Source organism: Nyctibius grandis, chromosome 10 (assembly GCF_013368605.1).
Source record: "Nyctibius grandis isolate bNycGra1 chromosome 10, bNycGra1.pri, whole genome shotgun sequence".
NCBI classification, from domain to species: domain Eukaryota; kingdom Metazoa; phylum Chordata; class Aves; order Nyctibiiformes; family Nyctibiidae; genus Nyctibius; species Nyctibius grandis.
Genome location: NC_090667.1, coordinates 31377939 through 31396279, shown reverse-complemented (window position 1 = coordinate 31396279; position 18341 = coordinate 31377939). Strand labels below are relative to the sequence as shown.

Sequence of the window (18341 nt, the reverse complement as noted above, 5' to 3'; positions counted from 1 at the left end):
CTCACGGGTAGTGTGAGGATGTCTCACCAAAGAGCTGCACAGTCAGTCCAATGCCTGAGAGCTCGCCGGGGACCGGACCCCGACCCCTCAAAAGGCCCCGACACCCGTGTGTGCCCGGCCAACCCGCCCAACACTCCCCTCCGAGCAGCCGTCCCGTTTGGTACCGACTGGACGTTAAAGTGACGATAGTTCATACTCCTCCTTCCTTGCCTTGTCTCACCTTCTCCCACCCCGCCGCGTCCCTGCCCTCCCCCTCTCCCCCCTGCCTGCACCCGCTCCCGGCCCCTCATCTCCCCTCTCCCGCCTCCCCCGGCCCCCCATTCTCCCTCTCCCGCCCTCCCCCGGCCCCTCATCTCCCGCTCCCCTCCTCTCCCAGTGCTCCCCCACGACCGTCCCCTTTCCCCCCACATCCCCGCTGCTCCCCCAAGCCTCCCCTCCCCGGTGAGCCCTCCCCGCCGCAGCGATCCCCCCTCAGGCAACACCTCACCCGCCGCCCCGGCTCCCCGCCCCTCCTGCCGCCCCTCGCCCCATCCCCGGGCTCCCGGTTACCTGCCACCGCACGGGGGAACAGGCCGGAGCCCACCCCACCCCCCGACCTCCTCTCCCCGAAACAAAGCCACCCTTGTCCCCCGCCGCGGACCCGCGGGGGACCCCCGGGGCGTCCCGGGTGGGCGGGGCCGGGGCGGGCCGGGGCGGGGCGGGCAGCGCGCGGCGGCGCTGTGCGCAGGCGGCGGCGGGGAGAGCGGCGCGCGGCAGCGGCGCGTGAGGAGGACAGGGGCCGGGGCCGGGGCCGGGGCTCCCCGGGATCGGCGGGGACAGAGCGGCCGCGGGGGCTTCCCGGCGCCGCTGCGGGCTGGGCTGGGCGCCGGAGCGCCTTCCCGGGCGGCGGCGGTAGCTGGTTGATACTTATTATTATTTTTTGCCTCCCCCCGTCCCGTCTCCGCACTTCGGTCACTTTCACTGGGCTTTTTTTTTTTTTTTACCTTTTTCACTTGTTATTTGGCAAAGCGGAAGGAGGAGGATGGGGTTCGAGCTGGATCGCTTCAGCGGGGACGTGGATCCCGACTTCAAATGCAATCTGTGCAACAAAGTTTTGGAGGATCCGCTGACCACCCCCTGCGGCCACGTCTTCTGCGCCGGCTGCGTGCTGCCCTGGGTGGTGCAGCAGGGCAGCTGCCCCGTTAACTGCCAGCGCATCTCCACCAAGGAACTCAACCACGTCCTGCCCCTCAAGAGCCTCATCCTCAAGCTGGACATCAAGTGCGACAACCACGCGCGGGGCTGCGAGGCGGTGGTGCCGCTGCAACACCTGGGCGAGCACGCCGAGACCTGCGACTTCTCCCCCGCCAAGTGCCGCAACCGCGGCTGTCGCCAGGTCCTCAACCTCCGCGACGTGGAGGTGCATATGCGGGAGCGCTGCGAGGCGCGGCCCGCCGGCCTTTGCGAGCAGGGCTGCGGTTTGATGCTCACCCACGGCGAGCGCCGAGCCGGCGGGCACGGCTGCCTGCGCGCCCTGCGAGCCCACGGCGCCGCGCTGCAGGCGCGGGCGGCGGCGCTGGAGAAGGCGCTGAAGAAGGAGGCGCTGCGAGCCGGCAAGCGGGAGCAGTCGCTGCTGTCGCGACTGGCGGCGGCGCAGCTGGAGCTGCAGGTGACGGCGCTGCGATACCAGAAGCGCTTCACGCAGTACAGCGCCCGCCTCGACGCCCTGGCCCGAGCCCGCGCCGCCTCCCCCGGCAAGGTAAGGGGGGGGCCCGGCGGCGCGGTGCCTGCCAGGGAGAAGTTTCCTCACTCGTGGGGAGAAGGAGCCGGGGTGGTCCCGTCCCGCGCCCCTCAGCAGCGGTGTCGGGCGGCGGGAAGGGCTCGGCGGGGCGGCCGAGCGCTCGGGAGGTGAGGGACACGTTCCCGTGTGTGTCTCGGCGGGTTCCTGCGGAAGGGAGGGGAGCCCCGAGGCGCTCGGCCCAGCCTGAGGGGTTCCCGCCCAGCCTGAGGGGTTTGCACCCGGCCTGGGGGGTTTGCACCCGGCCTGGGGGGTTCCCGCCCAGCCTGGGGGGTTTGCACCCGGCGTGGGGGGTTCCCGCCCAGCCTGAGGGGTTCTCACCCGCCTGAGGGGGTTTGCACCCGGCCTGAGGGGGTTTGCACCCGGCCTGAGGGGGTTTGCACCCGGCGTGGGGGGTTTGCACCCGGCCTGGGGTGTTCCCGCCCAACCTGAGGGGTTCTCACCCACCTGGGGGGTTCCCGCCCAACCTGAGGGGTTCTCACCTGCCTGAGGGGTTCCCGCCCAGCCGTGTGCGCGGCCTCTGCTGGGGGTGGCCGCGCTCTGTGAGCGGGAGGTGTCCTGAGGAGCCCGGCCGGCCCCCGCATCCTTTGGCATATCTGAGGTTTGGCTTTTGATAGCCGTTTCTGTGTATATATATATATGTATGTTTTCTAATGTGACCATCATTTGTATCTGGTTCCCATATGGCTACTCACATCAAAATATCAAGATGACAGTACTACAATTTTTTTCTTCATTCTTTCCCCAAAGAAACCTCTACACAGCAAAATTGGAATTTCCATGGATGGAAATGGTATTAAACCACCAGAAATCAACTCCCGGGATTAAGAGAAAGCAGAGTGAATTGGAAGAGGCTGTTGTGACCCAATGCTTTCCAGGCCCTGAGCTCACCTAGCATCCCAGAATATGGCTTCCTACCAAATGCGGTCTTTAGGACTAACTATTGCGCAACTCAGGCACCCTGCCAGCTATTTCATGATCTGAAGCCATCATTGTTGTAACATCCATGTCCAAATACAAGACGTCTGCTGTGTACTTGCATTTTTTTCCAGAGTCACACAGGGTTCTTTAAAAGCTCAATTTAGGAGGATAAAAATTGACTTCAGCCCCTCAGAATCAGACCGTTTCTAAAATGATCAGAATCAAAAGCCAGAGCTCCAACAAACTCCACGTTTTAATTGGAAGGAGGCTTCCCAGGGAGGGAAACCCTAGGAGCCAATTATCTTTTAAATGAAGACATTGGGAGTCCTCCCCGTGACCTGGAATGTGCTACCACAGACACATCAGTATTTAACTGTTGAAAACTGTCAAACATCTGTATTCACACCTTTGGTAATGTTGAGGCTCCAAAAGCTGTGTAAAGGAAACAAAACTTCATGATAGGAGTCTCTTTTTTTAAAATTTTTTTTTTTTTTCCTTTTGAGAAATCCAGGGCAAAACAACCCACCATGTTTCGCTAACTCAGGAGAGATATTTTAATACTGAATGTACTGCTTTAACTTCTGGCAATACTGGGTATGATGCAGGTTAAGATCTGCAGTAAAACTCTTAAATCAGGGACTTTATGTTCATGTCAAGATTCAGGACAGTGCTCTCTTCTCCTTTTCCTCCAGCCACCTGTACTTTGCAATAGCGTGCTGCAGAGCTTTCTGCTCCCTCGCATTGCTGGTGATAGAGAAGCCCTCTGTACAGTCCTGCTGTTGGAAACCGTCTCACGGAATCGCTACCTCCTTGTCTCTGATCCCATCCAAACCGCACACCTTGATTCTCACACTGCCCCTCCTTCATTTCTTTGTGACTAGCGTTGATAATGTTGTTTTTGTATTACTTAGCTCTGTAAAGTGTAGCGAGCTGCTATTAGCGTGAAAGGTGCTGCTTCACGTGGTTGTAAATGTGCACGGTACATAGTTTCCAGCAATACTTTTTATCAAATTTATGGATACAGCTGGCGGAGACTGTGCTGGTTTTCAGCCGTATTACAAAAGGCTGTTATACAGTTTTCTGAAGCAGCGCCTAATCTGAAGAAAGCTAGAAGGTGTCATGTCACCACAGGCTTGTGGTCTAGCGGTCAATCAATTACATGTCTTTCACAGCATTTTGGGCAGCTTTCCAATACTAACAGCTTTAGTCTGCCCAGCTCCCAAAGAAGTACAATCAGGAAACTTGCGTCTTTGTGCGCTGGAGAGTTTTTTAAAAGACCTTTGGTAATCGCCTAGTGCAGGGGATGCTTTACCAATTTTGGGCTGTGGCGTGTTTCCAAGTTTTTACTCTGGGGTTATTTTCTTAGAGACGCAGGCACAGGCTGTGCAGTGCGCAGTGCAGATTGTAACACCACAGGGCATATGTACTTGCCTAAGGATTAGTCCCTGAACACGTGGATTCTGTGTATGATAATGTGGAATAACTTACTCAGTTTCAGAAGTAATTGCTTATTCAACACATGCAGTGCCATTGCTGTCATTATTTAGTTATGATCTTTATTTGTACTTCATACATGTCGTTATAAGATGTACTTGTTCAGTCGATGTTAAAACAGAAGTAGGCCTGGTGCTAACAAACTGGGTTCATAGGTTAGATGTGGTGATTCCAAAACTTACTGCAGGATGTTCTGGCTCCTCTGTAGGTGAAGAAGAAGGGTCTTCTGACTTCGCTGCCGGACGGTTGCTTGTTGCTACAGATGTAGAACCAATCTAGAATAAATGAGATGACATATTCTCTAGTCAAAACAGAAGAAATGCCCACTTACAGTTCTGTTTAAATGCTTAGTTAAAGGGGAAATATGATCTTGAGGGACATTAGGCCATTCCTGAAAGACCCAAATTCGTGGTCTTTTGGCTGGGACAAACTTTTTCAGCAGCTTTGGAGACCCCGGTCTGGGTTTGCCTTAGCATAGACTTCCTTTGTGGTACTGGATGAATCCCAGAGCTTTCCTGTGCTTCGGTCTCCCATTTCTGAAGTGAGTTTTATAACACTGCTGTACCTATATTGAGGGAAGACATACAATAAAATACATATTTTATACACACGCTCAGGTGTAAATATCTCACAGTTTTATAAGTCCCTTAAACAGATAGATGTGCCTTAAGTGACTCCACTTGTGTTTTCCTTGTGTATTCTTTCCCATCCTCTTTGCCACTGAGGGAGCATTTTAATTTTCCTGTGTATTTACTGGGTATCTGGTCTGTGCTTATTCGAAAAGACAATTTTGAAGGTTTATTCAGAGTTCGACTGTTTATTCCTTGGTGGGAAGAGGTGAGGCTTATCGTGGACGAGCTTGAGGAGGGAGTGGTAGGGAAGGTGGTGTGTCTTACTCAAAATTAGTATTTCCTTTGATCAGATGTGCCAATCCTGCAACATCAAAGTCTAAATAATCAAGAAAAACCCCATACTTCAAACAATGCTTAATCCTTGCTGAAACATACCACTGTTCACACCTATTGATAAGCTGATCTGGTCCTTCCTTTATGTACACAGCCATCAAAGTCCTTTGGGAAGAAATGAGTAAGGGAGAATGAGAAGCAGTTCATGGTGCTGGCTGCAGCTTGCGGTGGAAGCGCTTCTGCTGTCCTGATGACCAAAGGCAGGGATGGACTTTCAGTAAATGTATCAGACATGCAGGAACCAGTTCATGATCTGGTATTTAGGACCTCTGGTCTTAACGCCTCTGTGGAGGTGGTAACACAGGTTTCAATTCGATGAAGTCCTTTAAAACAAGATGATATTTTTTTCTCGGACTGTTCCCGAGCAGAATGCGCCGGGCTGGTCCTGGCAGCCCTTTTGCCAGTGAACAAGGAGCTGAAGTGCTCCTGTAACAAAGACCTTCTTAGCCACCGTACTACCAAAGAAATTACCTAAAGGGAAAGGCAGTCTGTTAGCTCCACATTACCGAGCTGGGAAGTACAGTAATTTCAAGAATTATGTTTTAAGAGTTCTCTTCAGCTGTGGGAATACACCATGCCAGTAACGATCAGGTCTGCTGCTGGACCAGATGATGGGGCAGGGCTGAATGCTGGCCACCGCATTTCCACAGTTACCTCACTGTTTAATGATTGTTTCGCTGGAACGTTGCATGTTAGAGGGGAAGAGAAAGGCAGAGCCCCTGGAAAAATCATTATTTGCATCGTGGCTTGCTTATGAAGCAAAGAAGGTTGTTAAAGAAATTGTTAAGGCTTGAGATGTGAATGTGCAAAAGTAACCAAGTGTTAAAGCAAACACGCTGCTGCCTCCCTGGTGCTGGGGCAGTTCCACACAGACGGTAGGATTAGTCCTCTGCAGTGGCATGTGGGTTGTGCTCTGTAACGCGACTCTGCTGCCATGGAGGAGATGGAGACAGTGCACAAATCCATCAGAACTGGCTGGAAAGTTTCTTTAAAACCCCCATGGATGTTTTTCAGGAGTACCTACAAAAAATACAGCATTAGCTTCCCCCCCCCGCAACTTTTGACTCATTCAAGCACAGCTGCTTTAATACTCATTCTGCTAGGTATAAAGGCATAAAAATCATAGCCACCTAAGGAGGTTTTAATGAAAACATTCAACTTTAATTAGCGAAAGTGTCTTGAGAGCAATGTCATAATCATTTCTTGATTGTTCTAATTGATTTGCCTTCTTAAAAAGGCGTAATAGGGGAAGTAAGCCATGGTGCTAGCATGTCCTTGTCTTTCAAATTCTGATTCATCAGTCCCTGACAGTGGTCTCACAGGACTGGAAATTTGTTCCTTGAAATCCTGTCTGAGGTCTGGGTCTGAAGACCTGCAGGAAAATAGCCTGTACCTCATTTTTCAGTCCTCTTCTGGGTACCTGATTCTCACTGATGCTGAGTGTAGGCAAATTCGAATAAAATCAGTTGGACCTTATTCACATTTCTCCATATCAGGTCCAAGTCTATTTATTATTTGACCTGAAGGAAGGATAATGATCACAAACTGACAAGAAAATCGTAACCCAAATTTTCAGGTGGAGTATGTTGGTGCAGGTCCCCGGCGGTGGAGCTCCGAGCTCGCGGTCAGTGGAGCTCTGCCAGTTTACACTGGCAGGGAATTGGGCTGTGTTATCATCCCCAAAGCTGTAGGAGTAATTCAGTAATCCAGGATTACTTGGACATTTTTTATGAGTTTAATAGACGCTAATATTTGATTGACAACTTCAAATTGACATGTTAGGAGAGAAATGCACAAACTAAAACCATCTGCATCAAATTACAATGTAACTGTTGTAATTTTTGTCATTAATTGGTTATGAAAACCAGACTTGTAAGATAACTTCCTCAGACTTTTTTGTGTTCATAACTTTTTCACCCTTTGAATAAAACAAAGAAAAAGATCTTGGAGGTAGCAAGGTTTGTATATATATCTGTAGATGCACAACATACCGATCCTGTTCTGATTTCTAAAAAAAAAATACTATTACTCAGATGGCTTTTTGTAGTGTTCTGCTGTTGTCTGTTGTATAGTTTTATAGTGTTGTACTGTAAATAACAGCCACTTGATTGAGATTGAAGTTAGTACATTGTGAGGAGTTAGTTGTCTTTAATAGTGCATGCACTTACTTTTGTCTTAATCAAAGTTAATAGACCTAGGTAGCATCACTGCGTAATAAAGGACATTTTGTACGAGTTTATATCTGTAGTTAGGAACAAGCTGGGGTAAGAGGAGAGGATAACGGATCGTGTTTGCACAGTCCCCTAAATATTACAAGTCTGTCTAATCTTTGTTGTCCATTTTTTGTCCAATCAGAGAACTGTTCACTGCAGAATTTCATGTTTTAGGGAACTAACGTAATGCTTCTCAGTGACAGAGGATTTCTTTTTTGCTAGTAAAAGTTATTCATGGCAGGTGCTGTGAATAGCAATTGACATCCTAGGCTTTTTGCAAAATTTGTAGTGGTTTTGTTTTGTTCAGTTTCTGAAACTCACCAGAGAATTTCTGTTGTACAGCACTTCATGTTTGATGCTGCTTAAAACAACGTCATGTAGCTAGCACTAGAGAGAAGCAACGTAAAAATGCACTCCTAAGATTCAGTCACCCTCAAGCACTGGAAAAGTCAAGAATTTGGCTACTGGAAACATGAAGTATTTTACGTAACACATCACATATGACTAGGTCAAGTAGTTGCAGGAACCAGTATGCCATATAAATATCTTCTGTTGCTGTTAAGTGTCTCACTGTAGATCTCAATAAAAAATACGCATAAATCTTACAGGGTGGGTTTCGCAGAGAAGCGCTGCTGGAGAACGATGGGGTGGCTGGAGCGTGGAGGCTGGGAGCTGCTGACTTCGCTGCTGCAAAGTTGTTCTAAACACTTTAAACTAAATGGGGGAAAAAAAATAAGAAATCAACTCAACAAACCTGGACAGAAGTATTATCTATCCTACTTAGCAATGCACACAAATGTTTTGAACATGTTTATCTGTTCTTTCTAGGGTGAAGAAACTAAAGCACTGACTCTCGTCCTTCATCGTGACTCTGGCTCTCTTGGATTTAATATTATTGGTGGCCGACCATGCGTGGTATGTTAATTGTTAAAATATGTTTGCCCTTTCCAGTTGGGAAAAGCATGTAGGTCAACACTTAGAGGAAAAATGCTGCTGACAAGCATTTGGTTCTCTTGGGATTCTTTCAGGGCAAATCTTCTATTCAGGTTTGTGTCGATGTCTGTTAACGACACTGTCTTTTCTCTCACAACGTGTTTATTCTTGCACATCGTCACAGCTAGCAACACTGACATTGGTGCAGTGTCACTCCCAAAATGGTGAAACCCCTGGTATCTCTTTCTCAGACCATACTGCTTTGAAGATGTTGCATGAGTTCAGGGCCCACAGCTTTAGGCCCTTTGCAGTTAATTAAGAAAACATTATTTACCCTCCTTTCCACCAGAGACTAAGCAGCCCTCTGTGCAGGTGAAGGGATATAACTTAAACAACCTACTTTTGAATTCTATGATTTCAGCAGATGTTTCCTGCACCCTACACTCACTAATGTATTTTTTCTGGATGCTTGTTGGCTGGAGCTGCTGCATATGACTTTAATTAGATCAAGGAGTGGATTTTACCTTGTCCTAGTAATTTAGAAAGTATTCAGAACTACTTCTTGGCCGCTCGGAAATCTGACATTAATCACGATTTATTCCTAGTAAATTCACTTGAAAGTTATTCTTTCTTTATAGCTAGAGTTTTTCAATTTTCTGATATATTGTTCTGCACTGGTAGAAGCTGGTGATGCAATACACAGGAATATGAAAATACCTTGTTAGGTATAAGTTGTTTTTCATGGGTTTATTTTTAAGCCTCCAGAGGAAGAGCTGTGCAACTAAAAATAAAAACACACTGTTGTCTTATGTTTGATGTGCAAGCAGGCTGCTGTCTCACTGGGTTTTACATTAAGAATAATTGTTATGACAATTACTACTGAGCTGGTCTAAGTCAGAGGAAAATTATTATCATGCAACTAATGTACCTAATGGAAGTCCATTCCTGGTTGTTTAATCTTTCAAAATGGGAGTATCAGGTGTTCTCATTAGCACAAAGTAATTCCATATTAAGACATCAATAAGAATATTTCTTTCAAATTACATGCACTGTTGTGACAAGTTTTAGCTGAGGGCAAATTAGAGTTAGTTCAAGGTACAATAATATATTTTTCTTTTCATCCTTAAAGGACAATCAAGATGGTTCATCTAGCGAAGGAATTTTTGTATCGAAAATAGTTGACACGGGGCCTGCTGCTAAGGAAGGAGGGCTACAAATTCATGACAGGATTATTGAGGTATGTGAATACGCTATCCAGTCTCTTTTAATAGTGCAAGTTCCATCTCAGGTCTTCAAACAGCATGATGTTCAGTGTGGGTTTAGGAGAAATGTGCTGTGGTAAACACTGTCTAGAAGACATGTCTGTTAAAATATGCTTGACTTGATTCAGTGCTGACCTTCATGGCTTTAGGTATAGTTCTTACCTAAATATAGAAACCAGATTATGGATGGTATGTGCATGTCCTGACTTTTTGAGGAGCCAGCATCTCTCTGGTATGCCGTAGATATTTCTTTTTAAAGCTATTGGAAACTTGTAAGTTATTTAGTTAAAACCATATGTGAAATATCTGTGGTTTAAACCATGATTTTATTTTTCTTGGTATTTCAGACCAAGTTTTGAACGGTTAGAAAAAATTCTGCTCTGCAATTTCTGCATGGTTTATTAAAAACCTAAGTAACTCCCTTAATGTTGTTTGTAAGCTCTTATATTACTCAGATTGCAGTCTGAATTTCGTCTCATTTTGCCAAAGTCTTGACCTCAATAAAAAGCCCTTCCTGTGAAAGAGATGGTTGCTTGAAATGTTTCTTGCAATTTGCAGTGAGCAAATTTCTTTTTCAGGGGAAGAGAGAAAGAAAAAGGTTAGTTTTCATGAAACAAAATGCAGCTGATTATGAGTCAGTTCCCATTGTTTAACATTTTACAGTTAAGAAAAAGTATTCTTCACTGTCTTATTTTTGTATGCTGGAGAAACTTTGAGAGTCTATTGTTCAAAAAGATAAGTGTGGTGTTTGTTGCCAAGGATATCATGGAACAGCCAGTTTCTCTAAGCAATGGAATTCCATTGCTCTTATGTTTTGCAAATGAGCAATAAACAGCTGTTAAGCATTTTCTGTTGGCAGGGGACACTGTGTATTTGCTATTTTCTGTACTGTTATGGTAAATTGTATTCACAATTTAGTAAGGATGTAAAATATTAATTAAGTTTCTTCATATGGGAAAGAGTGGAGCCACAGTAGCAGAACTATAAAAAGATAAGAAGCTGAGCTGTGAAATGATCCAGAGTTGCTTAAACTATATATATGATGTAACATAATTGCAAAAAGGTCTGGACAATTTTGTGACAACTATGCAATTTTGTTTGAACTGAAAGTTTTCCCATAAGTATGTATTTCCCCAAAGCATATTTGGGAAGCTGACATCCGTTTCTGAAGTAGTACATAGTCACATAAACCAAACAACTGTATGAAAACCAAAACTTTGGAAAATCAGAATACCCCAAAGTTAGGCAATGTCCTAGTCTCTCTATGCAAGCCCGGTTCAGACTCCTCGAGTGTAAGTGCCGTAGCTCAGTCTGTAATTGCAGTCATACAGCATTTGTCTGTAGAAGTCACCCTTGCTCACAGCACAGGGGACAAGAGCAGCTAACCTCCATCAGCTCTGCAGCATTTGCTCTCTGTTGCAAGGAACCTCCCTTCTTGCTGCTTCCCCCTCCCCCCCTTTTTTTTTTCTCCCTCCTTGCTGCTCCATTTCTCCACACGTTTAGCATTTGGCAACGTTAGCACGGGCCAGGATAAGCAATGAAATACTGTTATGCTGGACGCACACTAAGAACCTGAGAAGAACACAGAGGAAGACAGGCTGGGTGAGCTTTCCTGCTGTACTTCTTGGCTGTGTCCTTTCCCTGGGTGGAGTCACGCCTATGTGAGCAATGTTTGTGCAGGGTCTTTTCCACAGTTCAAGTTACATTTTCACATAAGAGAAAACCCCAGAATAAAGACACTACAGTGATTGTTGTGTTTATAACACACCAAGGGTAGCAGGAACCCATGTGTTGACATGGGTTGACATGTGTTGACAACTCTTGTTGTGCTGACCACAAACTCATTTTCATATTCACTCTTCTCACTTCTAAATATATACAAATGCTGATGAAAATTTAGCACATTGTTTCCCAATAGTTGGCTTTGGGTTCCTCCACATCAGCATCTGAGTTTGGATTAGGAGTGTCCTGCTGAAGCAAGTCTCTGAATGGTGCCCAGCTGATTCAGTTTGATTCCCATTGTGGAGCAGTCTCCAAGTGTGCTAACTGGATTTTTTTCTTTTTTAGATAAAATTAATTCATTTAATGCACCCTAGCCACTACAGGCATCCAGTTCACAGAACTGGACTCCAGTGCTCTAATACAGAGCCCTCAAAATACATGTAGTGTGGACATCAGCTCTGGAAAGCAACTGTTTCATTCTGTGTTCTATGCAATTTATATTTAGTGCACTGTATCTAACCCTAGTCTGGGTTAAGGAAAAACGGGGATACCTCCTGCATCGAGGCATCTAAGTGAGCTCTGTCATACTAATATCCAATTATCTTAGGTAACTGCAATATCCTGTAAACGATCTAGATGAAAATTAGGTAGCATCCAGTGATAGTGTCCTTCTAGAGGCAATTATTTTATAACCTGCACATTGCCAAAGTTTCAGCAGTTTGGCTGAAAAATCATTTACAGATTTAGCTGTAACTGGCAGGACACAGCTGGAGGACTCAGATGGAACTTGGCATAGAGAGTAGAGCATCCTATCAGGACATATTTGCTTTCAAAAGCATGAAAGATGGTCAAGAAGGATGGTAACTTACCTAGAACTGAATTTAGCTATCTAGAACTTCTTTGATTTGTTCATTCACTATTAAGGTTTTATGTATCACCAGCGTGATTTTAAATGGACTCTTCACTAAGAACTCTCATTCCAATATAAGCTGCTGAGCATAACATCTCCAAAATTAATTCCAGTATCCATCACAGAGAATTTACAATGAAGTAAAACATAAATTATTTGATTATTTCATTTCTTTTGGAAAATGTTCCTTTGCTGTGGATCTTCTGGTGGATGCTTTCTGGAGCACATATAAAATAAGAGTGTCATTTCTCATTTTCAGAGTTGTCACAACATTTCTAGTTACTGAGCAGGAATTAGGCAGCATAAAGTACAGACACATACATAATACTGTTCATAACTGATAGCAAGTGTGTGGTTATATTGATATTTGCTTCCAAATTCTATCCTCTGACAAACTGATATGGAGATAAACTTTGAATTATGTCAGAGATAATTTTAAATGTATTTCCTTATGTAATTTGGATTTGAATTTCCTGCTCTACATCTTTTAAAATGTTAAATGCAAACAAGTTAATCAGGTTTAAGAACTGTCTTGAATTTTCTGTAAAAGCAATTTTTTGGCCCTTTGTATATCATTGACATCAGTAATGCCCCTGTGAAGTACATGTTTCTACTGCTAAATGACATAAATCAAGATGAATGTTGTATGGTCTGTGCTACTGAGTCTTCAAAGCAGTATATAACAAATACAGAGAAATCTGCTTTTTCCCTTGTATTTTGTTTTACAGAATCTGTTAAGTAATAATTATATTTAGTGCTTACATAGGACTATGAAGATTCTTGTGTTCTGGCTATTAACTGCATAATAGTTTCCCCTCGCTGGTTAATAATATTATGCTTATTTTGCAAATGGGTAATCTGAGGTATACAGGGACATAACTTCTAGAAGTTCTGGTCAGATTAGGATCTTGGTCTGTTTGTAACTGCTCTATGTAAACCAATGCTTCTTACTTATATCTGTTTTCAGGTCTTTCACAATTACTTTAGAAGTGAGGAAGTAATGATACTATGAGATTTTCTCTGGTTTGACTACATGTTTTTCATGCAGTTCTGTACCTATACATTCAAAGCAAGCAGCTGATTTCATGCAGTACTAGTGATTTACTGAATTATTGTTAAGATGTTCCATAGCAAATTGCCATATTAAAAACATGCTGAAACTATTGATTTTTATGCAAAGGAATTACTGTTCTCATAGATTTCATTTTTGTCAGGGCAACAAAATGGTCCTAATTTCCTCCCTTAACAGAAGTTGGTTCAAGTCCCAGCCATGAATGCCTCCTCTACGCAGCTGCTTGGCATTTCTTAAGACAAAATTAGATTTTCAGAGTTTTTATTTTTAAGCACATCAGCTCTGAAAGATGATGAATTAAATATGGCATTCTCTTCTCACTAACTAGTAAACTTGTTTGTTTAGCTTCAGGACTGCTCAGAAAGGAGGAGACTTTTGAAATGCTGACTGCTTGCCACCTTTAAAAAGTTTTGAGCACAATTAGGGTACTGTTGAGGTAGTATAAACTGTCACAGCTCCACTGAAACCCTGCGGATTTATGCCACCTGGGACTTGCCTGGTGTTTTATGCTACTCACAGGAAGGATCATTAGTTCAGGAGTTGAGAACACGTCTTAGTGCATTTGATTGATTTTTCCCCAAAGCACGCTCATTTGCTACAAATTATGGGCTGCTTTTCTATTACGTGGATTTCTTCACAGATTACACATAACAACAATGAAACTTTTTAGCAAATCTACTGTATAAGTACAAAGAAAATTTGCAGTTTGCTGTGGGTTCCCTGTTCACCCCATAGTCGGTGTGCAGCTTTAGCAGAGCCATTTTCTGCTCACAAGGTGGCTAGGTGGCTTTCAGCAAAATTAATTTGGTAGCTGTGCTAACAACGTAGCCTCTGAAAAGTCAAATCAGCACAGAGAAAGTACATGAGCCATGCAAGAAAGGATGCTCTGGCAGGCGCATGGCATACCTTTCCCTGTCAGTGACACATACGTGCTTCGAAAGATCTGCTGCTGAGGCAAGGATGGCTTTAAAATTGAGTGAGTGAATGAATGAAGAAAGATTTCATGTGGTCTGCTGGTGCATGATGGGGTCTAGTTTTTCCACAAGACCAAGTCTCCGGGCTGAAAGGGTTCAGTGTGTTGCAGTCTGGTTTGCTTGTCAGAATGCAGTTGTCCCTGCCCTATGCGCTCTGTTCTGCTTATCACCACTCACAGACAGCTCACGGGAGACTTCCACAAGTAATCAGTGAATAAAATTATTAACTGAACACTGCCTTCAATTTCTCATTTGCTGGTGAGCACTTTTTAAAATTATGCCAGCTTTAGTAGGATAAACCTAAGCCTATAGCTGCTTGCAGGAAACTTACTGCAAGCGCTAGCTGAACTCCGACAAGCATGTGGGTTAAACAGAATTTTTTCACTGTCATGAATGGAAGAGTTCAGCTCTGCAAACAAGATTTACTGTGCAGCTACTTAGGAATTAATTTTCTAGAAGAAAACATTTTCAGACAGTGACTTAAAATTGGCCGTTCCAGTTCCTGCCAGGACACGCAAGCACATTAGAGTACTTGTGGAGAGTGAACACAACAGGGCAGTGAGTGCAGCTATAGCAGAGTCAGCTTTTTTTAGAGTTTATACTCCTAGAAAACTTTCCAGACCCTTTGTCCATATCTGTTAATGGTATCTTACAAAACAGCATCGTGCCTGTCCTAAAACATAGATCCCACAACTTGGTCAAAAGGGAATAATAATAACGTTAAGAGGGAAATATAAGTGAAAACAGGCAGCCTCGGTTATCACTGCATTTTTTCCTCTTATACATTTATTTGCCTGATTTCATACCAGCGCTACAGTGTAAGCTGTGGCAGGGAGGTGGGGAAGGAGGGGGATAAGCCAGACAGCAAAAAGAGAACAAACTAAAGAGGTACAACAGGATTTTTACACTAAATACTGTACTGTTGTCCTTCCCACGAACAAAAAAAGAAAAATAAGTCAGATGGGATGAAAATGTAAGTGTTGCAAACAAAGAAAGCAATGTTGTTTCTGGTATTATGGACCTACAGTCCCTGCCTCTTCACTGAGAAGTAGACTGCAGAGCTCAAGTTATAAGCACATTTCAGGCTGCTACTTTTGAAGAGGTCCAGCGTGAGTTCCCCTCAAATTTTCACACTGTCTTATTCTTTCTTCTTTTTAATGGAAGTCCACAGCGTGTTGACCCTGAGCATAATGTGGGCATTTGAATCTGTGGAAGCTTAGAATATTGCTCTCAAGGGCATGTTGAATGGAAAAAAAAAGGTAATTAAATTATACAAAAAAAAGCTCTCTAAACTCAGGAATAGATCCCTTATGTGTAACACTTCTTAAATTAATGGGATTATGGCGTCCGTGTGCCTTCTCCCCCTGCACACAGCTCTCCACCCTGCACTTCCCTCTGCTCTTGCTTTCCTTGCTAACAGTGTGCTTGAAAACAACACAGTATCAGTCTTTAGCTAATGTAAAATCTGTCCTGTAGAACCTTCAGTGCTCTTGAGGTGGGAGCCATGACTACTGTGCCGTTCCCTCCTCCAAACGGCGTGGTGGGATGGTTGTCCTGCGCTGGAGGACAAGCCTGGTGTGTCACCTCGTGGGCAACAGGAGCAGTCATGGTGCTGCAGATCTGCCCAGGGCTGTGACATGTGTGTTGAAGAGAAAATACAAACCACCTAGGAAATCTAGATTTTGGTGGTATGAATTATTACTCTTCTGAAGAAGTGAAAAATCGCTGTTTTGTATTCTCTGTAGCTAAGCAGAGAGAAACGTGTCAGACTCCAACAGACCAATACTTTTTTAAAAGGATGCATATAGAGCATATAACAATGGGACAATTTAATCTTCTTTTCACGTGTGGTACAATTCCTTGCATTTTAAATCATCTCCTGTTCAGTTTTCCACATTTGAAGCCAAACCATTATGATTAGCTGTTAGATTTTATTTTTAGATTTTTGAGCGTGCTGAGTCTTTTTAGAGAAAACACACAGAACGTCCTGTCAACTATTTTCACACATTTTGTTTGTATCATAATAATTGGGCAATCAGACACAATCATCCTTAATTGAGTACATATGCAGTACATTACCATGTCAATTGTACTAAAAGATATGCAGAAAGTGCAAATTAACTGACAAAAAAAGCAAGCTCAGACCATTGCTATTCAAACTGCACATGAATAAAATTTGCATAACTTTTCATTTGGAATTAAAAATAGAATTTGTCCAGCCTATGTGAAAAGTACTGAATGTGCCAGGGTGACCAAATCTTTCACAGGGATCCTGAATCCTGATCCTGCAGCTCAGACCTGGTTTATTCTGGTAGTGGGATTTTCCTTCACAACAAGAGTGTGGCGTGCAGACCTGCTTGCCACGAGCGCCTTACTGCTGCTTTCTTCACAACAGTGTGTTCCCTTTTTTCCACACACAAAATATGGAAACCAAACTGAACTCCTGGCATCTGTTCTAGTAAGAAATATAATGCAAAGTCACTTCTGATTAATGATATTTCTATTTTTTTAGTCAAATAAAGTCTTACTGCTTGATAGTAAACAAAATATATTCCAGTATGGGGGTTTGTTTTGTTTCTTTTTTCAAAATTGCTAAATGTTAGTTTATGGTAGGACATGAAACATTACAGATAGGAAAACGTGGAAAATGAGGGTACTTGATTAGAAGTTGATGAAATGTACTATATCGAATTGTACAGCAGCAATGGCATTCGATTCATATTCTGTCTCATGCATAAGGCTTTTTCCTTTGCCTTATTAATTTGTTCTTTACACTATGAAAAATTGGAAGCTGTTCACAATTAACTGCAGTTCTGTACTTTAAACACTAAGAGGTGACAGCTTATCAGCACTGTGAAATTAATTCCAACATAGTTGACTGCTTATTTACCTTATGCTTGATGTTTTGATAAATTTTGAAACAATGTAACTACTATTTTATGTTCCACTACAGGACTTGTAAAGTTTTTAGACTCTCATAAATACAAATGGTACTGGGCTGACAATAATAGTACTTGAGAATTTTTTGCTTCAGCACTGGGGCTTTTAAATGAGAGTAGTATTTAAGTTGTTGTTTTTAAGACTTTATTATGCATTTTAGTATCCAAAGTAAATTTGTATCGTGTTAGCTTTCATAGAATGGTGTAACATTTTTAAAGACGCTTCTATCTGTAAAGGGAATTTACCTGTGAAAGTGGAATTTGGGTTTTAAAGACCGGGTGGGGGAATAACATGTCAAAAAAGGAAGGTTGAGAATTTGTTAGGAGTGGAAGGAGTGGTACAAATGGGCTGTGGGGGTAGGTCACTAGGTGGTAGGACACACGTCCCATCCCTGTGTACATGACAAGAGACATTCTTTTTGTGAAGGACTAGGTGATCACTGTGCTCTGGGCCATGCAGTTCCCCTATAGTGCAAATGGTGCAAGCACCTTATCAGTAACTTAAATTATGCATTAAATGTACCTCAGTTGTGTGAAGCAGGTGGAAAAGAGTCAGAATATGGAAAACAGTATCTTTTGTTGGTGCAAGCCCCTTCTTAATAGTCTGCTGAAGCCTGGTGTTAAAATAATCTTTAATAAAAATCATTAATTTATATAGCCTCTATTGTAGGCCTTGACCTGTGGATCTCAGGAGTAGTATACCCTGCAGCAGGCTCTTCTTATATACCCTTTTACACTGACAGTTATCATCCATAACCCCAATATGGTATTCACAGCTTAATTATATGCTCCATTTAACAGCAGTACAGAACTAATCCTGTTTAAACTGAGATTAGAGGACATATGAAGAGTCATGTCTGGTCTCTTCAGTGTGGTGAATATTACCTGGAAGTACTTGCCTTTATTCTTTATTTTTTCGCCATCATCCACGTAACTTTGAAGCACACAAAAGCGTGCCACACTGAAAGCAACCAGCAGCTCTGGTGATCAAGCTTGGCCCAGGATCCAGTTGAATTTATGCACAGATTTTCAAAGACATGAGCCACAGGTGCTCAGTCCTATAACATATCACAAGGATACTGGTAATTTTGAAATCCCATCTTCAAGTTTAGCAAATAGAGTAAACTTATTAAATGTTTCACAAGATCGCCAACTGGCT

General features: G+C 43.7%; 1 protein-coding gene across 2 annotated transcripts in view; it reads left to right on the top strand.

The window, feature by feature from the left end:
• The first annotated feature begins 764 nt into the window (after window positions 1-764).
• The window catches only part of PDZRN3 (PDZ domain containing ring finger 3), a 140988-nt gene continuing 123411 nt past the window's right edge, over window positions 765-18341 (top strand). For both annotated transcript variants that reach the window (XM_068408493.1, XM_068408492.1), the window contains exons 1-3: window positions 765-1738; window positions 8199-8285; window positions 9433-9540. In XM_068408493.1, coding sequence (XP_068264594.1) covers window positions 1022-1738; window positions 8199-8285; window positions 9433-9540 — 912 coding nt within the window. In that variant the 5' untranslated portion in view covers window positions 765-1021. The remainder of the gene's footprint in view (window positions 1739-8198; window positions 8286-9432; window positions 9541-18341) is intronic.